Source organism: Chironomus tepperi, unplaced genomic scaffold (assembly GCF_022539635.2).
Source record: "Chironomus tepperi strain 1889 unplaced genomic scaffold, CSIRO-AGI_Ctep_v1 contig_304, whole genome shotgun sequence".
Taxonomy (NCBI): Eukaryota; Metazoa; Arthropoda; class Insecta; order Diptera; family Chironomidae; genus Chironomus; species Chironomus tepperi.
Window position 1 is genome coordinate 2,105 of NW_027226426.1, and position 27,569 is coordinate 29,673.

Genomic DNA, 27,569 nt, shown 5'->3' on the forward strand with positions numbered 1-27,569 from the left:
GAGAGAAATAAGGCGGATATTGCCAAGAGCAAGCCGAAAGGATGAGGAGTTTTTTGTTGACGAGAAATAAACAATTCGTGATTAAATTCAGCCGTTTTTGGCGCCTTCGACTCTTTGTTCATTAGCATTTCTTGTCTTCTTATTTGGTTTTTATGGAAATTCAATAGAAATTAGCCATTTATTTGGGGGATGTATTGAGCGATTTAAGAGATTCTGGGGAACTGTGAGTAGAGTAGATCTTTTTGGGTTCGAAACTTGATATGGGAAATTTTCATTTGTCGATATTCAAACCAGAGTTGGCAATTAACCGACGGCAATTGGCAAAAGTACACAGAATATCATCCACAATTGGCGTTTAACAGCATACGTTCACAAATGCCATTGGCAGCCGACCGTTGATCCCTACGACCAACGGTGACCAGTAACCGATGGCATTTATGATCGGCAACCGGCCGGCGACAGTTAAAACCTCTCAATGGCAGTCGCCAATGGTAGTTGACTGTAAATTGTAGAGAACAAAAAATATCTGAATATTGCTGATTGCAAAAGATGGAAAATGTCCAATGACAGCAGCCGATTGTCAACTCTGGTTCAAACTCTGTGTACTTGACCGAAGTATAGTCTATCTGCATAGAATGACTATTGTAAGAATTCCTGTAATGGTCTATCAACGGTACAGAATAACGCATAGTTGTAATATGGCAGTTTGCAATATAGTCGATTAATCCTCGGAAGTAAGACGTAAGACGTTTGTTCGAATCCCACTTGGGATCCCGTTATTCCAAATTATACTTTTTCTGTTAGATCAACAACTATAGACTTAATATAGCAATAGAATCGAAGAATTAGTTCAAATCCCACAAGGATTCTTCTTTATCCAAATATTTGCAACAATGATGAACACTGTACAATGAACAATGAATCATCATAAGCATAACTGTTTCCCTAGTAGAACAAAAATTCCTTAAATTCCTATCTAATTCACATTTCTAATTTCTTTCCATCCAACACGTGGTTCGAGCGAATTTCAATGCTTGTGATTTTACTCAACTGTATAACATTAGGAATGTTCCAGCCGTGCGTAGATGATAAGTGTGAAAAGAATCGTTGTAAAATACTTCAGGTGAGTTGATAACTATATATATATTTTGTAATACAAAGAGAAAAATTCCATTGTGGTTCCCGAACATAATGAAAGTGCAGGAGCAGCATAACGAAGTGCATAAGAGGAATGCCAATTGAATTCCCACGTATATTACATCCATGACACTTATATTATTAAAAAAGAAAGAAAGAAGAATAAAAATATTCGAGAAATTCATGCAGAATGGAAATATTATATTATAATGCACATTGTAAGGATTCCATCCGCATGGGAAAAATTTTCATTCTTATTCATGGCGTTCCTCACTCCTTCGTAACTTGTTGAATGAGCAGAAGAATGGCAGATATATAAAAAAATATGAAAATTCTTTCAGAAAATGAATATAATTTGGCATAGAATATGAATATTATTTCCATCTAGTCCTCCATCCCCAAAAAGCAGCAAAAAAACTTTGATTAATCTTCTTCTACATTGGACAAATGCCAGTCACGTTTCAATGAATGAAAAACTTCAAAAAAATCGTCTGTCTCATTGCCACTTTCTTTTTATGTGAATGACATTCTCATTCTCCATAAAGACACGAAACTGTACAAAAAAGTGTCATAAACCTCTTCACTTTAATGATAATATTATGCATAAAATATACATTAAATTAGGTGTTTAAATAACCGAATCCAGCTATTTATTATGATAAAGATTCATTAACTGTTTGCTTTAAAGAGCAATCTATGACATTGTTGGCATAACAATGGCTGAATGTGTTTATGGAAATTATTCGTTGTTTTAATTTTTTTGAGCTTATTATCCTTGAGAAAGGGATTTTTTGAGACGACAATAGACTTTAGTCGAGGTTAATTGTAGAGATTAAGTGGGTTTTAGGGAATTAAAACTGTGTAATGCAGTGGTGGGTAACCTGTGTGGTGCGGCACAATACTGAGATGTTAAAAATGTTTGAAAATGCTTTGAAATAGATGGTTTCGGTCGAGGCTTACCACCAATGTGTACCGTGAAAAGTGAAAGGTTGCCAATCACTGGTCTAAAGTATTAAAGGGCAACCTGTGAGCTGCGACACAACTTGGTGGTAAGCCACAATAGAAATCGACCAAAGCATGCGGTTCATGACATTTTTAAATTTTTTGAAAGCACATAGGTTGTCCACTACTGGTCAGTAAAGCAATCTGTGTGCCGCAACACACCTTAGTGGCAAACCAGGACTGAGTCACGCATACAGAATGCAGTTCAGGGCATTTCCACATAATTTTGGCTGCACATAGGTTGTCAACCAGTGTCTAAATCAGTACAAAGCAATCTGTGTGCCTCGATACACCTTGGTTGTAAACCACAACCGAACAACACACATAGTATGCTGGTCACGACATCTTCAAGTGTTCCGTAACCCATAATTTTAGCAACACTGCTCTAAAGCTTCATAGAGTTTAATAGCAAACAGTTCTATTGTTATGGATATAAATAAATATATCCTTAAATTTTTGAGATTAAATTCTAATTTTCTATTAAAATATTGACTAATTAATCTCAAATTAGCATGCTAATAATACATTTTCTCATTATTTTCATCCACAGATATTTGATGATGTTATTTTCGCATTCTTCTCACTTGAAATGACAATTAAAATGATTGCAATGGGTGGATGGGGTAGAGGAACTTATTTAGCTGACTCTTGGAATCGTTTGGACTTTTTCATCGTGATGTCTGGTGCTTTAGAATACTTTTTACAAGTTGAGAATTTAAATTTAACTGCTATCCGAACTATTAGAGTATTGAGACCATTGAGAGCAATTAATAGAATTCCTAGTAAGTATGCTTAACTAATTGAGTAAGATAATGCTGTTCTGGAAAGTACATGACGTAGAATTGGCTTTGAATTCTATTTCAAGCTACTGTGACTCTTACCTGAAGTCAGATTCAGTGAAATTCTACGTCATGTATCGACTGATCATCATTTAGATCTACTTATACAGCTATTTAAGCTTCTTTTCGCCGAATTCTAACTAAATTATTTCCAATTTTATCTCGTTCCTCCCATTTAGGTATGAGAATTTTAGTAATGCTGCTACTCGATACATTACCTATGCTTGGTAACGTCCTTCTTCTGTGTTTTTTCGTATTCTTCATTTTCGGAATCATAGGCGTACAGCTGTGGGAAGGTAAATTCTTTTTTAATGATCTCTCTCATGACAGTCTTGTTCCACATTTTTTCCTTCATTCGAAGATAAACAAATCGCTTGCCAAATTCTTTCTTGAAAAATGTTTAAAGTAAATAAATTATTAAGGATTGAAGCTTTAATCTTGGATGTTTAGGTTGATGAATATTAGATTCATTAATATTGGCATTATTATTGAAATGTCAAGTGGAATTGAGTTAATAAGAAGATTTGAGATGTTGATTTAGAAATGGAAATGAGTTAAATGGAAATGATGGAATCTATTTTGAGCATAGTCCGAGCTTGCTTTTCTAGTACGTCTCCGTTTGGAAGCCGTATAGATGGCATATGGTGTCCATATGAAGTCGGCTTCCATTTAGTATTAGTTAATGAGTTTAGCGAAGCCTTAGAATCTCCATGGCAGAGTCTTCTTCATTTGTCTTACTCGGAAATGTTTATATATTCTGGATTAAGAGAACTAATATCTTAAAACCATAAAAAGTAAATTAAATCAATTCAATTCAATTAAATCACACTATTTACCACTTTAAGCAGCAACAGATGCTCTAAAAATGTCTAAAAATTTGAAATTCAACCTTTAACAATTTGTTGTTGTTAGAAAATTTATGAAACTCTCGATTTTCTATTAATAATCTTCATAAATGCACATTTTTTGCACGAACTGTTTACTTACCCTTTTATTACTGCTGATGAAGCTGATTTCTCGCTGAATGTTTGAGTTTAATCCATTTAGAACTTGATTTTCTTACAAATTTTTAATAAACGATGTTTACAATTTGATTTTGAAGTTCAAACTGAAGTTGGCTGCAAAAAGTTGATTGAAGTTCAATATATTTTGAAAAATTATTGACCGTTAATATTGAAATTGGATATTTTTTTCATTTTCTGATCAAAATCTATGAATTTTACTTGATATTTATAAAAGGAATCCGGAAAGACATTCAAAAACTCATAAAAAGCTTCATATTTCCAAACAGTATTAAATCATCAAAAATTTTCCTTTGAATGAAAAATTTCTCACATTAAAGCTTATCCTTAATAGTCAATTATGGCAATTTACACGTAGAGAAAATTGGCAGTTGTGCAAAATTGCTGACCATTTTATAGACTATAATTAAAAACAAATTAACAAGTACATTATTATTAGTCCCATAAAAAAATATAAATTCATTCATCCCATGGAAAAAAAAAATAATTTTTTCCGTGTCTTCATCTTTTTTTACGACAATTTAAAAATATGTTTAGGTATACTGAGGCAACGGTGCGTCTTGCAATTGCCCGATGGCGTTATTAAACCTGAGTAAGTAAAACATTTTCATTCAATTTCACTCCGTTTTTTTATATATATTTATTTTTATTTCACATTTTCTATCTTATTTTATACTTTACCGTAATTATTTATGTTTAACTGTACATATTTAAATATATATAAAAATATGAATTTAATTACATAAAAAAAAGTGTAATTTATTGTCAAAAAAATTATGTAAAAAACTGAATAAGAATTTTCATCATAAATATAAAAATAAGTCCTTCTCTCTCTTTTTTTTTTCAAATTTAATTTAACATATTAATTCAGGCTAATTTAGTAAATTAAGTATACGAACTGAACCGTACGATAAGAAGAGCTTTTGTCCCGAGCGACACATGATGAAGTAGGCTCTGTCACGGAGCTTTTAAGGCTCTTCTAAAGTTCTTTTATTGACATCAAATGAAGGCTGCATTCGTTATGGCGTCTATAAGGCTGCCAAAAATGGACCTAAACCTCTATTTTTAATACTTAATGGAAGCCGTCCATTTTTTGGCATTCTTATGGACGCCAAACTCAAACAGTTGAATTTGGAGTCCATAAGGCAGCCCAAAATTAGATAGCTTCCATTTAGTGTCAATAAAACAGCTTTACCGGAGCCTTTAAAGCTCCATGACGGTCTCTTCCTTATTTGTGCCGCTCGGACATCAAGCTACACTCTTCACAAAATTGCAACCGAATCTTTACACAGTCTTTTTCTTGGCCTTTTCCTTCCTTCATTCTCTCATTCTCTCCTTTTTTTGAAGACCTTTTTCGTCCATCTCCCTTAGTCATTGCGAATTAAAGGTATATAATTCAAGAGATATGAATGATTGTTTGCGAAACAAAAGCAAGCAAGCGAATGAGTACGCAGCAATGACGTGGAGAATGAAGGAAGAAAAGCAAATTCCCATGGTGGGAATTTTGTCAGATTTATTTTTATGAGGAAATATTTGTCATTTTGGGTGGTCGTAAAGACTAGGCTTCTTGGTGGTTAAGATGTAAATTCTGCAGGACACTTGAGACTGTTTGTCATTTGTTAATTTATTTTGGATGTTTTGTCTGCCATTTCAATTTTTTGAACATTTTCAGACTGTTTGTCATTTGTAAATTTGTTCTAGACTTAAACTGGAGCTTAATCAAATAAATGTCTACATTAAGGTATCATCCTCAAAACTTTATTTTCTATGTGATTGAATTTAGAGCTAAAAGTTAATGTCTAGACACAACAAGACAACCACAATTCCTTGTTATTTCAGCTACCAAACGGACTATGGGCCGGCCGAAAGCGGATGAAAAGACAATAGAATTAGATCATTAACTGGATGCATTCCATCTCTATGATTTTTCATCCTTTTACAGGCTTTTCTCAAACTTTTCCACCCTAATATAAGAACATTGATGTTAAATTTGGCTTTTCCGATAAGTTTTTCAATTTAAATAGGAAAATGTATCGAAACAAAAAGTTTTTCACCAAAATATATGAAAATCGCTGAAAATATGACTTTTCCGATGGTTTTTCACCCTAATATAGAAAAATCAAAGAGTAAAATGATGAGGGTTTTTCCTAATTTAGAAAAATCCAGTCAAAAAGTCAATTAGGAAAATCTAGACTTAAGGCAAAAACTTTTCTAAGTACAAATAACAATTAGTGCAATAAAGACTTTATGGAATCCTTGTTACACAACACGAGAGCCAAATTTGGTTAAAATCATCATAAAAGTATTTATAATAAGTAAAACTTTTACTTACGTGAAAAAATAGAAAAATGTGTTAAAATCTAGTAAAATATTACTCAATCTTAATTTTAAACTCTAAATCTTTTCTTTCTAAGAAATTAATTCTAAATAAATAAAAATAATAATTTAATTTGAATTCATGAATTAATTTCAAATTACTCTCAAATTATGAGTCTGAAAGCGGATGAAAATTTGAAAGACTTATAGTGACGGATGAAAAAATGGGCCTAAAAGAGCAATGAAAGCGGAGCATGCTCACATGGTTTGCCTGGATATGCGTACCTTGATTGAATTATCTGTCTCTATTTGCTCTATGAACAAGTAGCACATTTTGGACCTTTTCTAAAGTCCGGGGAACCCTCACAAAGTCCAAAATGCTTCTAAATTGCCTAAATCTATGTACAAGAACTATTCCCTAATATTCAATAATTCTCAGATCAGTCTCAATTCCTTCTCCAACAAAATAAATCTGACAATCATTTCCCCAAAGACTAAAGGAAAAGCCATAACAAAAAATATAACATAGAAGAAGACCGAAGATTTTTTTTTTTGTTCGCACAGTGAGGATAATAACGACACCGGGTCGATGATAAAAGAGAGCACTTGAAAATGTTTTCAAGCTGTTTGTGAAGCAGTTGCGAGAAGTGCTATTAATTAAAAGGTCTTTTTCAACACCGAAACACAACCCCCGAGTCTCTGTAATCTTTCAAGAGTCAACTAGTCATGAAAAATAATTTTTTTCACTTTTTTTCACAAGAAAAAACTTTTTTTTATTTATTTTTATCATCATCATCGTGCACACAATAAGAATAAAAAAAAAAGAAACCCCAAAAAACACAAAGAAAAAAAAAACTTTTTGTTACTTTTCAATATAGCAAAATATATGAAAAAAAAAATTGTATATTCTGCAACACAACATATATATATATATATTATTAAATGTATCAATATCCTCCCTTCCTCCATTAGAGACAACAAACTTTACTTTTTTTTTTGTTTCGTATCATGAACCCAACCACAAAATATATACTGTTATTTATTTAATTTATTTTGTTATACCTTCTATATTCTTCCTTCTCTGCTGTTCTCTTCCTTCAAGCTTCAAGCTCTTCGTTTAGTTTTTTTTTTAATCTTTTCAGTTTTTTTTAACTTGCCAACTGTTGTTTATTTCTTTTTCATTCCATCTTCATACTTTTTGGTTCCTTTTTTTTGTATTTGTTAGATTATTTTAAATTTAATTTCCTTGTTCAGGTGCTGTGGAGGTTGGTTTTGGAAGGTAGTTGTTCTTTTGGCTGCTGGGAATTTTAGAAATGAATTATTTGGCAGGATTTGCATTGTAAAGTGCAAGGAATAAATGCATGGACTGATTTATTAAATTGTTTAAACTTTGAATTTCAAACTTAAATTTGAAATTTTAAACTAAATTTTTAAAATTTTCAATTCAATTTTTGAACTCAGATTAAAAAGTTTTGAATTCAATTTTCAAACCTTAAATTCAATTTTTTCAATTTTGAGCTTGATTACGAAATTTTTAACACTAGTTTCTAATTTTGAACTTAATTTTTGAAACTTTTAGCTCAATTTTTGAAACTTTAAATTTAACTTTTTTAAATTTTCAATTTAATTTTGGAAATTTTTATTTCATCTTTTGACATTTTGAACACAATTTTCAAAATTTTTGGCTTAATTTTCAAGCTTTTTGACTTAATTTGGAAAACTTTGGTTTTAATATTAAGGTTTTGAACTTGACTTTTAAACTTTAAATTCAATTTTTCAAAGTTGAACTCAATTACGCAATTTTTGAAACTTTGAACTCAATTTTGAATTTTTGAGCTTAATTTTCTTTTTTTTAATCTTAAACACAGTTTTTGAAATTTTGAAACTTTAAACTCATTTTTTTAATTATGAACGCAAATTTTGAAATTTTGAAATTGAAATTATTTTGAAAATTTTTAAATCCTTGAGCTCAACTTTTGAAATTTTAAACACAATTATGGAAATTTTTGATTAAACTTTCAATTTTTCGAACTTAATTTTCAAATTTAGAATTTAATTGTTGAAGTTTTGAATTCAATTTTCAAACTTTGAACTCAAATCTTTAAACTTTTCATTTAATTTTCAAAATTTTAAACTAAGCTTAAAAACTTTTAGCTTAATTTTGCAAATTTTGATTTCAATTTTTAATTTTTGAACTTAATTTTGAAATTTTGAATTCAATTTTTAAACTTTGAATTTAATTTTTAAAACTTTAAATTCAAAAACTTCATTTTTGAATTTAATTTTTAAATTTCGAATTAAATTTTAAAATTTCCAACTAAATTTAATTTTTTTCTCCAAATTCAACTAATTAAAGTCATAACAACCCACGTCAAGCACAACAAATTCCTGCCAACTTCCACATCAACTTCCCTATTTGTTTCAAAATTCGTTTCATAGAACAACACAAATTATTTTAATTTAATTGAGAATATATCGCGTAGATAGACACAGAACTTAAAATAGAAACAATTATTTTGGTACATTTGCACGCTTCTTTTCAAGATGATACATAAAAATGCAAAAATTCTATTATGTTTGCTCTATTTAGCTTCATTTTAGTTCCATTCTTGCATTCCAGAATGCAATTACCATTTTAGTTCCTTTTTGTTTTCTTTTGATGCATAAAAAATGCAAAATAATCATCATGAAGAGACACAAAATTTATTCTAGTTGACACTCCAAAAATGAGATTTTTTTCTTTCCTTTTTTTAAAATTTGTTTCCTTTAGCTTTTTGGCTGCTTCATTTACCGCCTGAGATATGCTAAAAAATATTTTTTATACCTTAATTTCTCCCCCCTACCCACGGGGCTCATTTTTCGACAGTCATTGCGTTAATCCTTACCCAATGAGCTTATTTTATATACTGTAAAAACACTTCTTATACGTTTCAAGGAACTTCACTCGAGCATGAAGATTAAAGATGTTATTTTATACATACAAACCGCACAGTTGATGGTAAAAGCTTAACGATGTGGAATCTTACGATCAATAACATTACATTTCTAATAAATTACTAAAGAACGTAATTAATTATTTATTATGAGATATGTACATAATCTTTTGGAAGTGCTGCTTGGATAGGGAGATGGATGAGATATGGTCTGAATGTCCACCAATGTTTAAATAGAATATTCTATACATGACACATTGAGCTCAGCATTATTCGTAGGTTCGTAAGCTATTGGCTGGCATCAACAGCGTACCGAGGTCTCTTGGCATCCCAGGTCTGTAAGCTTCTTGACGTCTCATGTCTTTAAGCCTCTTGGAGCCCCTGGTCCTTATAATCCTTATACTCCCTAGTCTCTACGTCTCTTGATGTCCCAATTATTTAAGCCTCTTGGCGTCTTTGGTCTCTAATCTTCTTGACGTCCCTAGTCACTAGACCTCTTGACGCCCCAGTTTTCTACGACTCTTGTCGTTTCTGGACTCTAGGCTTATTGACGTCTCCGATATCTATGTTTATTGACGTCTCTAGTCTTTGACCTTTTGGTGCTCCTGAGGTTTAGGCCTCTTGAAGTTTCTGCTCTCTAGGCCTCTTGGAATCCTTGGTCTCTTTTCCTCTTGGCGTCTCTTAACTCCCAGCCTTTTGGTATCCCTGTAAACGAGACCTTTTAGAGAGTCATCCTGTAACCCTGTTCATTAATGTTTCCTCTCCTTAAAAATGTTATTTTCAAATTTGCTGTCCCTTCCATAAAATGTAGGGTCCCGGGAAAATTGTTCATTTTCTCCATCAATGATACGCCTTTGGCTAGTACGAGGACTCAATAATGAATATCTTGGCTCAACTATGTCATGGTGATACTAAATAGTGCAACAGATCATCCTTTGTAGTCCAAATACATCGATATGCAGGAAACAAAAAACAAAAACAGAATTATCCAGGAGTTCCCCAATTCTGGACTCCTCCTACCAACCTTCGTCATTAATAAATGATCCATACCCCAGATAACCTTGACCACCACCTTCAATATCCATCAAAATACCCAAATGCGTCTTAATTACTCCATCAAACTCCTCAACACATCCGTCTGCTACCTCAGAGATTCCATCCTCCCATGCAACCATAAAATACAACACACACAATTACAAATTGGAAGTATATTAAACTTTTAGGTTATGCAGTTTACATAATACATTAGTTCTATACCTGTACACTTAATATTTAACTTTTACATTATAGAGTTTGTCACAATTAAGCCTCCTCATTGTGCCTTTTTTTTTACATAAACATGATATCTAGGTTAGATTGAGATTTCTTCTTGTAATTCCTTTATTATGTACACAATTTGGAGCTTAAAGTTATAAAGTTTTCTTCTATTTTGAGGAGATTTTGTAGAAACTTTTGCTCGAGTCAATGTTGAGTATTTTTTGTGAAGCGTGAATGGAATTTTGAGCTTAGTAATTAAAAGTTATGGGTGTGCGGCTTGAAAAAGATTCTGTTGTCATGTTGTCGGCTTGATTTTCTGTTTTTTGAAGATGAGTTTGTGATGGATTTTGTAATATGATACGTGGTAGGATCTATTTTGAGGTTATTTGTTTACTTACTTCATTGCCTGGGGCACACGAGGGTTCATTGCCGCACGTGAGTCCATAACCGCATTTGGGCCCATTGCCGCGCAAAATTTTGAGGTTAGGAATTTCAGAATTTGGTTTAAGCAGTGATTGCTTAGTGTGAACTCTTTGGGCTCTGAACCATAGCGTCCCGGGGTAATGCTGCACTTTTTTACCCTTTTTTGAAATTCTAACCTCAAAAATCCAATATTATGCCTTGACAATAGGTATGCAGCATCATACCGACCACCTCTTTCCCTGAAATTTTGAATGTTTGTATCCTGAGCAACACATGCTTCCATTTGGAAGCCACACAGAGTTCGAAATCCATTTGAACTCTACATAACCTTCTCATCCTACTCAGTGCTGCTCGGGCATCAATAATCCCTTAATCAACCCCCACCTCATGACCTTTTGTGCTCATAAAATTATCAAATTACATCGAATGCATTGTAATGCTGAATGATGTAAATCTCTTCTTCAACAAAATGGATGATTCTAAATAAAAATGCGCATTTCTGGGAAGTTGAGCAATTAAAAGCATTATTTAAAGGGTACAATACGTAATTTACTCTAAACATATATCCAAGTCAGCATTTCCAATTAATCCTTAAAATACAGTATAACCTTTTGGAAGCTTTCTTCGTCATACTTCGCTCTTTTTGGGAAGGATAAACGCAATGGTTTGTTTAAAAATGGATCTTGGAGCTGGAGGTTGTGCATCAGATTGGAGTTTAAGTTTTAGGAGGTCGAAGAATTAAATTTTAAAATTCTATTATTTTTAAGTTTTTATTTTTTCTTTAATTTTGAGGTTAACTAAAATAAATTTTTGAATTTTAAATTTTTTTATGATTTTTCAAATTTTTAATGCTTTTTAAAAAATTTTTGTTTTTTATTTTAATTTTGAAATTTAAAATTTATTGAAATTTTAAATAAACTTAATATTTTCTGTTTTATTTTATGTTTTTTATTTGCATTTTTACTTAAGTTTTTTAATTTTTAAATTTTCAAATTTTTTGCTAAATTTCACTTTTTTAATTTTTTTAAAAGTTTTGAATTTTTTAGATTTTTTTAGTTTCAAATTTTTTAAGATTCTTAATTTTTGAAAATTCTTAAAGTTTTGAAAATTCTTAAAATTTTTAAATTTTTTTTTATTTTTTTTTTAATTTTTTTAAAAATTTTAAAATTTCTTTTTCAATTTGTTAATATTTTAAAATCAAACCTCATCTGGTTCACAACCTCTGTCATTAAACTCCCCCACTACTCTGACAAACAAACATTTTTTTGACAAAAATTTGAAATTAAAATAACACAAAATTTTACAGTTTTAAAATAATTTGGCAATAAATTTATTAAAAATGCTTTTTTTCTTTCAAATTTTTGCTAAAACCAAAAACATTTTTTTAATCAATTTTTTTTTAAAACAATTTTGGTTCACATTGCAGAAAATTTTGCACTTGGTTTTGTTGAGTTTTTGCAATAGATTTTTTATTCTTATTTTTAAAAAAGTAAATAGCTCTGACTTTTTTTATAATTCTTATTTAAATGAATGATTTTTTTAAAAAATTTTCTCTATTTTTCTTATTAAAAAAGTTTTTTTAATTCTTTCACTATGCTCATTTATTTTTCATTTAATTTTTAATTTATAATTCTCTGTTGAATATCTATTTACTTAACCCTATCTCCTTCCGTGATTCCCATTCGAATAAAAAATAGTTTTCTTTGAGATGAAAATATTATTAAATTGTGGATTAAAGTCTGCATTTTGGCTGTGTTTGGTTGAGATTTATTGTGGAATTTTGATTGATTTTTGAAGATTTCTTAAAAAATATTGTGTGAAAAATTAGTTAAAATAGATTTCAGTTGATTTTCTACTTTAATTCAAAATGTTAAAATTTAACGGATTTTTCAATTTTAAATTTAGTTCAATTTGTAGCCAACTTCACTCCATATTTTTGAATTTTAACGGTTTTTTGCGTCAAATTTCCTTAGAATTTAGTAGAAATCTTACAATAGCTTCAATTATTAATTATAAAATTTAGTTTAGTACCAAATCCACATCCTTTCAGCCACACAGTCAACCAAAAAAATCCACAAAATTACGTAACAACAAAAGAGAGAAAACCTTTCATTTTTGTGCATTATCACACGAAATCAACTCGATTCCAATATCAATATCACACAATTTAAATAAGCCAAGTCCCTTTGGCCTGTGTGTCGTGTGAATCGATTTAAAAAAAACTGATATGAGGACCAATAAACTCATACAAAATTGAATTGATCCCCTCAAATTGAGTAACTTTGTTCTCTCGACTAACTTTTTTTTTTGTCATTCTTTTCTTACCAATTCATTTGAAAAAATGGCAATTTTCCACTTTTTTAACCTCATTCTTGTTCAAAACGATACATGGAGTCTTTCCTCATTCCTATGAACTTTTTTGCATATTATAACACATTATGCTCCTTAGCTTCCCGAGCTGCAATGGCTGGTGAAGAGATGAGTCGGTGTTGTCGATGGAGATATGTATAGCACTTGATTGACGTGAAGCTTTGCACCAGACCATCGACATTTTAGCTTGAACTCTTCAAAATTATGTTCGAAAATTCGAAATTAAGTTCGAAAATTCGAAATTAAGTTCCCAAATTAGGAATTAAGTTCGAAAATTTGAAATAATTTTGAAATTTTGAAACTGAATTCAAAAACTTCGGAATTAAGTTCGAAAATTTCAAAATTATGTTCGAAAAAATTCGAAGTTAAGTTCGAAAATTCGAAATTAAGTTAGAAAATTCGAAATTACGTTCGAAAATTTGAAATCAAGTTCCAAAAACTTTGAATTCTTCGAAATTAATTTCAAATGTTTCTAAGCTTTAGTTCGAAACCTTCGAAATTAAGTTCGAAATTGATTTCGAAAAATTCCAGACCTCTCACCAGTCATTGTTCCTCGGAACCTCCCTGTTATTTTCGAGTGTTTTTGAAGATCCATAAAGACATTTACTTACTGATGTTTGCAGACGCTCTAAAGCTCCTTACTTTACATTCTCTGAACATACAGTAGCGCTCAAAAGTGTGCGACCAAGCTAAATTTTTTGATAATTTCATTGAAAAAGTACGTTAATCTCAACCAAATCTCTTCAAATTTTTACAGTAAATCTGTTTTTGCATGAACTTTAAAAAAAATAATAACTTTTGTACTATAATTAAGTAACTTGAATAAACCGTTAAATATTTAAAATCGAGAGCGCTCAAAAGTGAGCGACCAGCAACAAATGATTAAAAAGTAAGGATAAATAGCAATTTGTGACATCTTTAAATGATGAAAACATAAAATATGAATATTATTCTTTATTTATGAGTAAAAGTTTTCCACCTAGAACACATGTTTTTCTCGTTTTTCCAAATTCAAAATGGCTGCCATTTTTTACAATTTTTAACCAAATATCTCTGATATTTTAGCACTAAATTAAAGTTTCTTTACTAATTCATGTTATATTTATGATAAGCTTTCTGCACATGTATAAATTGTTATGGAAAAAGTGGAATTTAGTACAAATTTTTCTAAAAATATTTTTTCTATGACGATTTTTTCATCGTACAAAATATTCAATTGAGAAAATCTTTTTAAATATTGCGGAAATATATGACTTTTTGGTACTAATTTATTACATTTTGCATGTACAACAAGATTCAATTAATTCTAGTTCGCTAAAAAAATTATCCAGTGAAAAATAAACCATCAAATGGTTGGTTGTGTGATGTGCTCAAACCAAGAAAAAATAAAATTTCCCAAAATTGACTTTCTGCCTAAGTTTTTAAAGAAATCTTTATTTTTAATGTATATTAATACTAAAACAAACCATTTAAATAGATTTTTTCAAATGGATATTACATATTTTGTAGTTTTGAAAAATTTTATTTTTTCTTGATTTGAGCACATCACACAACCAACCATTTGATGGTTTATTTTTCACTGGATAATTTTTTTAGCGAACTAGAACTAATTGAATCTTATTGTACATGCAAAATGTAATAAATTGGTACCAAAAAGTCATATATTTCCGCAATATTTAAAAAGATTTTCTCAATTGAATATTTTGTACGATGAAAAAATCGTCATAGAAAAAATATTTTTAGAAAAATTTGTACTAAATTCCACTTTTTCCATAACAATTTATACATGTGCAGAAAGCTTATCATAAATATAACATGAATTAGTAAAGAAACTTTAATTTAGTGCTAAAATATCAGAGATATTTGGTTAAAAATTGTAAAAAATGGCAGCCATTTTGAACTTGGAAAAACGAGAAAAACACGTGTTCTAGGTGGAAAACTTTTACTCATAAATAAAGAATAATATTCATATTTTATGTTTTCATCATTTAAAGATGTCACAAATTGCTATTTATCCTTACTTTTTAATCATTTGTTGCTGGTCGCTCACTTTTGAGCGCTCTCGATTTTAAATATTTAACGGTTTATTCAAGTTACTTAATTATAGTACAAAAGTTATTATTTTTTTTAAAGTTCATGCAAAAACAGATTTACTGTAAAAATTTGAAGAGATTTGGTTGAGATTAACGTCCTTTTTCAATGAAATTATCAAAAAATTTAGCTTGGTCGCACACTTTTGAGCGCTACTGTATGTAGATATTCCCATTTTCACACATGCAATGATGAACAAAGAATGAGCAAAAAAAAAAAAGACGAACCATGAAGAAATATGCAAATATTTTTTTTAAAACTGCATGATTTTGCTGAAGATATAAAGCATATATGAAAATAGCAACAGATTATATCAAATAATATACAAAAAAAGGTGGAATGTTAAAGTCGATGGCATTAATCATAATGAGTTTGGAAGTTTGTGTGGAAAGTTATAGAATAAGTGAGCAAAATTTCACCTAAGAGGATTAAATTTGCAGAATGGAAGTGAAGTCAGAAAGTTCCTTTTTTATGCTTTTGTTTTTTTTTCCCTTAAAACAATCCTGTTTAGTGGGGAACTGATAGCTGTTGATTCGAGTAATGGAAAAAGATTTCTTCAGATTGTGGGAGAAATTTTCGATTTTATGGCTTGTTTAATGGAATTGGAATTGGATGAAATAAATTTTCAAAAACTACTTGTAGATTCTGAGGTGAAATAGCAGTAGTTCTAGGAAGTAATAGACTCATTTACACTTTCAGATGCTTTCACTTCTTAATTTTACATTATTGTCTAAGGTACTAGCCTTTTCCCGCACGGAAGCGTCTTGATTTTTCTTTTTTAGCTCAAGTGCATGCCCATTGCCACGTTTAGGTTAGAATCATACATTTTCGTTAGAATATAGAATAATATGCTTGCCCTTTGCGATTGAAGAGCTTGTCCGTTTCCACGTGGAAGTTAGAAAAACATAATTTCACTCAAACTATTTAAAGTCAGCTCTTCTTAACTTTCCTTTCTTGACTGAGGTACTTACCCATTGCCACGTGTAAGTTAAAACCATACATTATTGTTAGAATATAGAATTAAAATAGGGTTTTAAGTAAATCATTTAATGGCATCACTTTTTAATTTTGCATTTTTTTTGGCTAAGATGCTTACCCATTGCCACGCGGAAGATTTCCTTTAATCAAAGTCGGATATTCTTGATTTTCTATTTTTGACTGAGGAGCTTGCCTTTTTCCACGCGGAAGTTAGAAAAACAAATTTTAAAAAATTTAAAGTCAGCTCTTCTTAACTTTACATTCTTGACTTAGAAGCATACCCATTCCTACGTGGAAGTTAAAATCACCCATTTCTGTTAGAATATAGGCTCAAAATAGGATTTTATTTATTCATTTAATGATATCATTTCCTAACTTTACATTCTTGACTAAGATGCTAGCCCATTGCCACGTGGAAGTTAGAAACATTTATTTCAGAACATCTAAAGTCTTCTTTATCCTTCGAATCAACAGCAATTCCACATTTTTCCAATTTCATCGCAATTTCAATCCAAATATTTGAAATTTTGCTCACTTTTATGGCCATCCCCATTAATTAGTCGCTATATAATCGCATCTTAAACCACAGTTGGCAAAAATAATTCAATTTTCAATAATTTTTTTTACTCCTTTGACATTTTTTTATTAAATCAGCAGAGGATTGCAAGTTAATTCCGATAAGCTTTGAAAAACTTCATTTTTGCATGATTTAAATTCATTCGAATTTTATTAAATAAATAAAATAAAAAAAGGATTTTTTATCCAAAATATTCACACATAAAATTGCATAAAATACAAAAACCCCAGCTTAATACCGAAATTAATTTGATTTTCATCGAAGATATTTCCATTATGACGCTTTTATTTTTATCATTTAAAATTCAAATTAGATTCACTGACCTAAAACCAAAAACGAGAAGGTATAGTCAATAAATTTTTCAATTATTTTATGCATTAAAAACTCTTTTTTTTTGTGATGTTCAATATTAAAGCAATAATCATGAAATTTTAAAAAATTCTAATTCAATTTTGATATGCCATAAATATTGTTACCAGACATTAACCCGGGTAGCACATGAGCATGGGAGGGGTACGTTGGGTTTGACCCTAACCTATTCATCCTCCTGACTCTTGATGAGCAACTGTCGTAGGTGCTCTGCTACGTCATTGAGTTAACGACAAGCTGTATAGTTGTCGTTAGAGCAGTAGTGGGCATCCTGCGTGCCACGGCACACTTTGTCAAGACCTTCCATTAAGGTGTACCGCGGCACACTCTGTCAAGGCTTACCATTAATGTGTACCACGACACACTCTGTCAAGACTTGCCATTAAGGTGTGTCACGGCATACTCTGTCAAGGCTCACCATCAAGATGCACCGCGAAAGCCAAAAGGTTGCCCATCACTGCCCTGACCCCAACTGCATCGTGCTGCCCGGGTTAGATTCACAAATTGTCACACAAGCTTTATATGGAAATCAACAAAAATCGATTCTCAACACAGCTGTTTACAGCTTTATATTTTTGTTGACCCATTTAGTTCACTAATCGTCGTCACTTTAACATTCCACACACTGTAATTTAAACAATCATATTTTATTTATTTTATATTTATTTATTTTCATTTATGGAGTAAAAGAAGTGTGAAAAATAACAAGAAAATTACGATAGTCGATGATAAATTATGCATATGAAGGGTGCTGCGTGAGGCTAATAAAGTTGATATTTGGGCGACAATTTTTTCCAAACCAAAAATTATGAGCTACATGCGTAGCAGCTATGTGGATTATTGAAATTCTTATTTCAATAGCTGCGTACCGTACACACAACAGAAAAGGAACCATGAAATTGTGTTTTTAATGTTGGGAAATTATCGTGCAAAAAATAATTATTTCCATTTGCCTCAGTCAACAATAGCTGCTCATTTTTACAATTCCGGATAAAGGAGGGAAAAATGAGAGCTTTTAATAGCACGCACAAAATATTTTTCGATGAGGATATAGTCATGAAATTTAATTGTGAAATGTTTTTTTCGATTTGTCGGTTTGTTTTTTTGGTAAAGTTGTAAGCTACTTAATGGCTTTATTTTGAAGTGCGGATAACATATTTTGAAAATATATCAACATTGGAGCATGCACAGTTTTAGGAACAATGAAATTGTATTTATTTTTCTTTAATGTAGAAATGAAAATTGAAAAACAAAGCAGAAATTCAAATGTTTTTCAATAATGCGCTATGTTAATAATTGCTCTTGTATCATTTAAAAAAACTGCTAATATTGATCATGTAATAAAATTTGATGTAAAAGGTTTGAAAATTCAACAAATGATGCAAAAACTTTGTACAGATGAAATCAAAGATGCGAAAATTGATGCAAACGTCATTGAAAGATTTGCCGATGCAAATGATTAATAAGAGACGCAAAAGTTTATCGAATTTCTTTAAAAGATGCAAAATTGATGCAAATAATTTGAAGATGCAAGAAATAAAGCGAACATTTTGAAAGATGCAAGCAGAGTTGGCAGGACATTGGAGTCCGGACTCCGAAAGTCCGTGGAGTCCGGACATTTGGAGTCCGGACTCCACTTTTTTTTTTTGGAGTCCGGACTCCAATGGAGTCCGGACATTGGGAGTCCGGACTCCGAAAGTCCGGACTCCGGGAGTCCGTGGAGTCCCATACAAAAATTTTTTTTTTCTTTTTCGGTTACACTGTGTAACAGTGGTGAATTTTTTGAAATTTTTTTCGGTTACACTGCGTAACCCGACTTGAAAAAGTGAATTTTTTGACATTTTTTTCGGTTACACTGCGTAACCCGACTTGAAAAAGTGAATTTTTTGACATTTTTTTCGGTTACACTGCGTAACCCGACTTGAAAAAGTGAATTTTTTGACATTTTTTTCGGTTACACTGCGTAACCCGGGTTGAAAAAGTGAATTTTTTGACATTTTTTTCGGTTACACTGCGTAACCCGACTTGAAAAAGTGAATTTTTTGACATTTTTTTCGGTTACACTGCGTAACCCGGGTTGAAAAAGTGAATTTTTTGACATTTTTTTCGGTTACACTGTGTAACCCGAGTTGAAAAAGTGAATTTTTTGACATTTTTTTGGGTTACACTGCGTAACCCGAGCTAAAAAAGTGAATTTTTTGACATTTTTTTCGGTTACACTGCGTAACCCGACTTGAAAAAGTGAATTTTTTGACATTTTTTTCGGTTACACTGCGTAACCCGACTTGAAAAAGTGAATTTTTTGACATTTTTTTCGGTTACACTGCGTAACCCGGGTTGAAAAAGTGAATTTTTTGACATTTTTTTGGGTTACACTGCGTAACCCGGGTTGAAAAATTTGAATTTTTTGACATTTTTTTGGGTTACACTGCGTAACCCGACTTGAAAAAGTGAATTTTTTGACATTTTTTTCGGTTACACTGCGTAACCCGACTTGAAAAAGTGAATTTTTTGACATTTTTTTCGGTTACACTGCGTAACCCGACTTGAAAAAGTGAATTTTTTGACATTTTTTTCGGTTACACTGTGTAACCCGAGTTGAAAAAGTGAATTTTTTGACATTTTTTTCGGTTACACTGCGTAACCCGGGTTGAAAAAGTGAATTTTTTGACATTTTTTTGGGTTACACTGCGTAACCCGGGTTGAAAAATTTGAATTTTTTGACATTTTTTTGGGTTACACTGCGTAACCCGAGTTGAAAAAGTGAATTTTTTGACATTTTTTTGGGTTACACTGCGTAACCCGGGTTGAAAAAGTGAATTTTTTGACATTTTTTTCGGTTACACTGTGTAACCCGAGTTGAAAAAGTGAATTTTTTGACATTTTTTTCGGTTACACTGCGTAACCCGGGTTGAAAAAGTGAATTTTTTGAAATTTTTTTGGGTTACACTGCGTAACCCGAGTTGAAAAAGTGAATTTTTTGACATTTTTTTCGGTTACACTGTGTAACCCGAGTTGAAAAAGTGAATTTTTTGACATTTTTTTCGGTTACACTGCGTAACCCGGGTTGAAAAAGTGAATTTTTTGACATTTTTTTGGGTTACACTGCGTAACCCGAGTTGAAAAAGTGAATTTTTTGACATTTTTTTGGGTTACACTGCGTAACCCGGGTTGAAAAAGTGAATTTTTTGACATTTTTTTGGGTTACACTGCGTAACCCGGGTTGAAAAATTTGAATTTTTTGACATTTTTTTGGGTTACACTGCGTAACCCGAGTTGAAAAAGTGAATTTTTTGACATTTTTTTGGGTTACACTGCGTAACCCGGGTTGAAAAAGTGAATTTTTTGACATTTTTTTGGGTTACACTGCGTAACCCGAGTTGAAAAAGTGAATTTTTTGACATTTTTTTGGGTTACACTGCGTAACCCGGGTTGAAAAAGTGAATTTTTTGACATTTTTTTGGGTTACACTGCGTAACCCGGGTTGAAAAATTTGAATTTTTTGACATTTTTTTCGGTTACACTGCGTAACCCGGGTTGAAAAAGTGAATTTTTTGACATTTTTTTCGGTTACACTGCGTAACCCGGGTTGAAAAAGTGAATTTTTTGACATTTTTTTCGGTTACACTGTGTAACCCGAGTTGAAAAAGTGAATTTTTTGACATTTTTTTCGGTTACACTGCGTAACCCGGGTTGAAAAAGTGAATTTTTTGACATTTTTTTGGGTTACACTGCGTAACCCGGGTTGAAAAATTTGAATTTTTTGACATTTTTTTCGGTTACACTGCGTAACCCGGGTTGAAAAAGTGAATTTTTTGACATTTTTTTGGGTTACACTGTGTAACCCGAGTTGAAAAAGTGAATTTTTTGACATTTTTTTCGGTTACACTGCGTAACCCGGGTTGAAAAAGTGAATTTTTTGACATTTTTTGGGTTACACTGCGTAACCCGGGTTGAAAAATTTGAATTTTTTGACATTTTTTTGGGTTACACTGCGTAACCCGGGTTGAAAAAGTGAATTTTTTGACATTTTTTTGGGTTACACTGCGTAACCCGACTTGAAAAAGTGAATTTTTTGACATTTTTTTCGATTACACTGTGTAACAATGTCAAAAAAATAATTTTTTCAACTCGGGTTACACAGTGTAATCGAAAAAAATGTCAAAAAATTCACTTTTTCAAGTCGGGTTACGCAGTGTAACCCAAAAAAATGTCAAAAAATTCACTTTTTCAAGTCGGGTTACGCAGTGTAACCGAAAAAAATGTCAAAAAATTCACTTTTTCAACTCGGGTTACGCAGTGTAACCGAAAAAAATTTCAAAATTCACCAATGTTACACAGTGTAACCGAAAAAGAAAAAAAAATTTTTGTATGGGACTCCACGGACTCCCGGAGTCCCGGAGTCCGGACTTTCGGAGTCCGGACTCCAAATGTCCGGACTCCATTGGAGTCCGGACTCCACGGGTGTCCGGACTTTTGGAGTCCGGACTCCACTTTTTTTTTTGGAGTCCGGACAGTCGGAGTCCGGACTCCGAAAGTCCGGACTCCACATTGGAGTCCTGCCAACTCTGGATGCAAGTAAATAATTCTAAAATGCAAAAATGAACAAAAATCAGAAAGACGCAATTAAGCAACTAAAAATTTTGCATCATTTTTCAAAAGACGCAGGATAAAAACCTTGCATCATTTTTCAAAAGACGCAGAAAACTATTCACCAAAATCGCCTAAATCACCTACTTCCTTCAAGTTCCCATCACCATCCATCTTCTTAAATGCCAATTTCTCACACAATAGCATTCATCTCAATTATTTTAATGACTTGTCACATCCAAAAAATGCGCCTTCATTAGCCACTTATTGATAATTGCCTCAAAATCTTCTAAGGCTCAAACTACAGCTTAGCACATACAAAACATAATATTACAATACAACAAAATTATGATTATTAGCGATATTTCTGTTATTATTGTTTCATTCCATTCATTTACCTCCTAGTGTGCCTTAATGCTATGCCACAATATGTGCTTTATCCATCTCAATATAATGTATAGATGTGAATACGTGTAGAATGGAGGGAAAAAAATGGAAATAATTACTTATGAGATTGTGTCAAAAGCATAAGTTTCGAGATACATATTTCATACTACAGATAAAGTGTGAGAAGTAGCTGTGAGGATGTGAATCAACTATTAATGTCATTTGGCAGATGTAAAACTTTTGTTATCAGTTATAATCCATAACAATTGCCAACAAAACGGAGGAAGCATTGTTTTCTGTATGAGTGGATTATGGTTTTCGATCAAGTTACTTAACTACTTACTACTCTATCTTTCACGCCTTTTTTTACCACATAATGGTGGTGGATTATCATGGTCTAACTACGGAAACACATTTTCCGGCATCTCAAGTTGTAATAGTTTCTTTTTTTTTTGGTGAATAGGAATGAAAAATCCATTTTCCATTTTGTTTTAAGTGCTTTTAAACTTCCTCTTGTGTTAATTGAAATGATAACATAAATGTATGCTGATGTAATTATGCAGTGAAAGTTTTTTTATTATCCATTTGCTGTAAAACATGCTCAGAGTTGGTGTAAAGATGAAAAACCATCTGCATCAAAAGTGCATTCAGCAAAATCAGAGATGCAAACCTTCTGCTTCAAAAGTGGACTCAGTAAAATCGAAGATGCGAAAACTTCTGCTTCGAAAGTGCATTCAGTAAAATTAAAGACGCAAAATCTTCTGCTTCAAAAGTGTATTCAGTAAAATTCAAAGATGCAAGAACTCCTGCATCAAAAGTGCATTCAGTAAAACCAGAGATGCAAAATCTTCTGCTTCAAAAGTGTATTCAGTAAAATCAACGATCCAAAAACTTCTGCATCAAAAGTGTATTCAGTAAAATCAAAGACGCAAAAACTTCTTCAAAAATGCATTCAGTAAAATAAAAGATGCAAAAGCTTCTGCATCAAAAGAGCGTTCAGTAAAATAAAAGATACAAAAACTTCTGCATCAAAAGTGCATTCAGTAAAATAAAAGATGCAAAAATCTTCTGCATTCAGTGCATTCAGTAAAATAAAAGATGCAAAAACTTCGGCATCAAAAGTGCATTCAGTAAAATCAAAGATGCAAAAACTTCTGCTTCAAAAGTGCATTCAGTAAAATCAAAGATGCAAAAACTAATCTTTAGGAATTTAATCTCTAAAATTCCAATTCCTATAAATTATTAACAACGATACTCAAAAGAATTCTAAATATTATGCTATCCCTCCCTGCCTTACCATATGCATATGTAAATTTAAAGTCATATGATACCTCCTTAAAATTCTTCAACCGTTCCTCCATCTCCATATCAACATAATATTTTCAATACCTATTCTATTGTAAGCATGTATAATATAATTTAATAACCAAAAAAAAAAAAGCTTCCCATTCATACTTTTGTCAGAATATAATTCATTATATGAAATCATATCCCATAAATGTTGAGGATGTCCATTAGAAAAAATCATGGTAACGTAAATGTTAACACAACATCATAAAGATTAACATCAAAAGGATTAGTATACGTTTCTTTTTTCTAACTCTATACACACGAGCAGGCATTGTTGATGATGTAAGAAAATTAAGGCATATAAAAAGGAGAAATAAGAAGTGATGAGTCATGGTAGGGACTTCATGGGAGATTTTTAAAAAATATTTACGGTTTACTGAACGCACTTTTGATGCGAAAATTTGTGATTTACTGAACTTACTGAAGGTTATTTTCTTTTTTCTGCTTCAATTTTACTGAACGCACTTTTGAAGCATAGCATTTCGCATCACTTCTACTGAATTCACTTTTGACTCAGAAAGTTTTGCTTCATTTTCTTACTGAATTCACTTTTGAAGTAAAAATTTTCCGTATTATTTTTTTACTGAACGTACTTTTGAAGTAGAAACTTTTGCTTCATTTTTTTTACTGGATTAATTTTTGAAGCAGAAAGCTTTGATTCATTTTACTGAATACACTTTTGACTCAGAAAGTTTCGCTTCATTTTCTTACTGAACGTACTTTTGATGTAGAAAGTTTTGCATCATTTTTACTGAATACACTTTTGACGCGAAAAGATTTGAATCATTTTTTTCTGAACGCACTTTTGACGCTAAGAATTTTGCTTCATTTTCTTACTGAATTCATTTTTGATGCAGAAAGTTTTGCTTCATTTTCTTGTTGAATGCATTATTGAAGCAAAAAGTTTTTTTTACTGAATGCACTTTTGAAGCAGAATTGTTTGATGAATTTTAAAGTTATCAGGTTGGTATGAAATGATATCAACAGCATCATGTAAATCCTCATCAAATCCCTCAATATCTGTAATTTGGCAATGTTTTGGCGCATGATAATTTCCATCAACACCTAATGTTTTATGTGAATCAACAATTGTGATCAAATATGTGTGTAACCTGCAAAAAATCACAGTTAAATAGCTGACTAAGTCAAAGATCCAATCAACTTTTACCAGATTTCATCCAAAATAGCCTCACATCAAGTGATCAAACTCCCAAAACCTCAAAAGCACGATATTATTGGATTCCCTAAACGTATCTAAATAAAAATGGGAGCACACACATTTCAATTCTTGTGTATGTGTGTTTTATGTTTGTTGGGAAAACATTCATACATACCCTATATTATGTATCCGAAAACGAAGTCAAGAAACAAATTGAAAGAAAATTGCTCAAAGACGTGATATGAAAACCTTTGAGAATTTTTCTTTTTCTTCTTCTTCTTCCTCATCTTTCCTCTCTTGTTGCATTCTGTATAAAGCTATTCACACTTCTTTCCTCCATAATGTACTATTCAAAAGACGATAAAAAAAATTGGAGAATAAAAGAGGAGAGAAAAAAAAAATCATTTTTCAACATTTGAGTAGATTTTTTTTTGCTCTTCCTTCTTTTCTGCTTCATTTTTTTGAATATTAAAAGGATTTTTTCAAGGGGGTATCGATGGTTGGTGGGAAGAATTAAAGGTTTTTCAATAATTTTTGAAAATTTTCGAGAAATATTTCTTTAAATTTGTCAATTTTGTATTAAAAAGGAGCTTGTTCGGAGTCAAGTCGAGCCGACTCGAGTAAATTTGAATTTTTTTGACTTCGAGCTCTGATTTTGACAACTATTGAATAACTTTGGTCTATAATTAATAGATGTACAAAGTCATAGATCCTCACGAGTAGGTATAGACACCCAAATGTAGTTCAAAACCAATCAATAAAGTTTAAGAGTTGCAGTTTTTAAATACTTGATTTTAAATCTTTTTGGTCTCTTTGCCTGTTTGGGGAATTCAGTTTAGATTTTGATTGAATATTTCGATTTAAGTTCAGATAAAATTTGAGGTGACTTCATGCTCTGACTCTCAGTATAAATAAGGACGTCCTTTATAGAATTACTTGAAACCAGTCAAATAGTAGTCTGTACTCAGGTATCCTTATCTACACACCATTACAATTCTATTGCCTGGATTTTTAAGCACACAAAGAAGTCATTAGGACAAAATCAAACCTATTTAGGTGACATGCTTTGAATACAGCTCCTTAGGGCTGTCTAGGTGACTAGGCTACGGTGATCCTAGACCACAACATATGAAAATCTATTGAAAAAATCACAAGAAATTCCAATCATAGCTCGAAGTCAACTCGACCCCCCTTCAAAATTCAAGTTGACTTCGAGCTCTAATTTAAAATATCCAAAAAATCATCATCATCCCCACCAAGCATGATGACCCCCTTGAACAATTTAGTATTATATTAGATAGAAACATATAAAAAAATATAAAATTCATAGCTATGAAAAAAAATTTTTTCACATCCTCAATAGCTAGAATAAGTATGAACAAAAAAAAAACTCCCTCCTTTCATTTTTTTGTATTCGGCATAGTGATAGAAAAAACATTTTATTTTATTATCCTTATTATTATTGTAGTATATACCCGAAAAAATATTTTAGAAAAAAAAAATTACACAAAGAAATCAGAAAATACCAAAAAACATTCTTTTTTTTTGTTGAATTCCATTTCATTTGCAGGATCCCGGAAGAGTTCAAAGTTCGAGTTCGTGTTAATTCGTAAGGAAAAATTCATTCAGAAAAAAAAACTTTAGAAATTAGATCATATATGTAAAGCCTTTTAGTTTTTCATACCATTTTTTATTTTTCATTACATTTTTTTCTAATTTTTTGTAACTTTTTTTTTTTTATATTACATCACACCCCACCGACCCCCATGCCACCCCTCACATGTTAAAATATCAGTAATCACACTATAAATATCGAAAGTAATATACACATTGTAGATTGGTCATAGAATTTATTGGCATTGACATTATGTGGATTATGTTGTATGGGAAAATAATTTTTTTTGATGGATATATGTGCAGGAGGTTGAAGTTTATTGGAATAATTGTGGGAAAAATTTTGCATGGTAAATGTTTAATGTGAAATAATTTGGTGAATTGTAAAATTGTTGAGGAATATTTTGGGGCAGTTATGGAATATTTTACTGGTTTATAGCAGCATTCAATCAGGCAAAGAGACCGCTTTTAGGTATTTGTATTCCAAAAAAACATGTACTTTGCCTGTTAGGGGTGGATAGTCAAGACCCAGCGAAACAAATGAGGAAGGTTCCACCACAAAATTTTGAAGGCTCCGCTAAATCTCCTTTATTGTCACCAAATGGAAGCCGCCTATTTTTGGTAGCCATATAGCGTTCAAACGAAGGCGGATTCCATTTTATGTCAAAAAAAGGAGGTTTAGCGGAGCCTTCAAAGTTCTGTGTCAGAGCCTTCTTCATTTGTGTCGCTCAGGAGAGTGGCGAATCTAACACGATTAAAAGCCCAATTAGCAAGCTTATTAAGCTATTTGCCCTGTTGAGCCTCTCCTTAACGAATAGACGATTGTCAACTTGCACTAGGTCTATCAAGATTTCGTCTATCAGACAGATTCCAAAAAACAACTTGTCGCGTTAAATCTGCTATGTCTCACTGTGGGCAACAGCACGAAGTCGACTCTGATTTTGTTTGAAAAAGTCGACTCAAGTTGACTTTAAGCTTTGCTTTAAATACTTGTGGCAGTCTGTGGTCAGGTGAAGCCTCTAATGCAGTGGTGGACAACTTGTTTCGTCTGCCGCCAAGTATTTTTGGAAATTCAATGAACTGTATGTCGTAGGCGGTTTTAGTGGAGACTAACTATGCCATTAAATGCCTCGCAAAGATAACTTGTGATTCATG

The 27,569-nt window shown here is 31.6% G+C and overlaps 1 protein-coding gene across 1 annotated transcript; it reads left to right on the forward strand.

The window, feature by feature from the left end:
- The first annotated feature begins 1,026 nt into the window (after nt 1-1,026).
- LOC139092502 (voltage-dependent T-type calcium channel subunit alpha-1I-like) lies at nt 1,027-26,413 on the forward strand. Its single transcript, XM_070642922.1, has 5 exons — nt 1,027-1,123; nt 2,690-2,921; nt 3,158-3,274; nt 4,538-4,592; nt 26,371-26,413. Exons 1-5 carry the CDS (start codon nt 1,031-1,033, stop codon nt 26,411-26,413), a joined length of 540 nt encoding a protein of 179 aa, XP_070499023.1. The 5' UTR covers nt 1,027-1,030.
- The last annotated feature ends 1,156 nt before the right edge of the window (nt 26,414-27,569 follow it).

Bases quoted from the DNA above. Each gene is read 5' to 3' on its own strand.
- LOC139092502 (XM_070642922.1), top strand. From the start codon at position 1,031: ATGCTTGTGATTTTACTCAACTGTATAACATTAGGAATGTTCCAGCCG. The intron at 2,922-3,157 runs GTAAGTATGCTT...CCTCCCATTTAG, and splicing joins AGCAATTAATAGAATTCCTA to GTATGAGAATTTTAGTAATG. The intron at 4,593-26,370 runs GTAAGTAAAACA...TTTCATTTGCAG, and splicing joins GATGGCGTTATTAAACCTGA to GATCCCGGAAGAGTTCAAAG.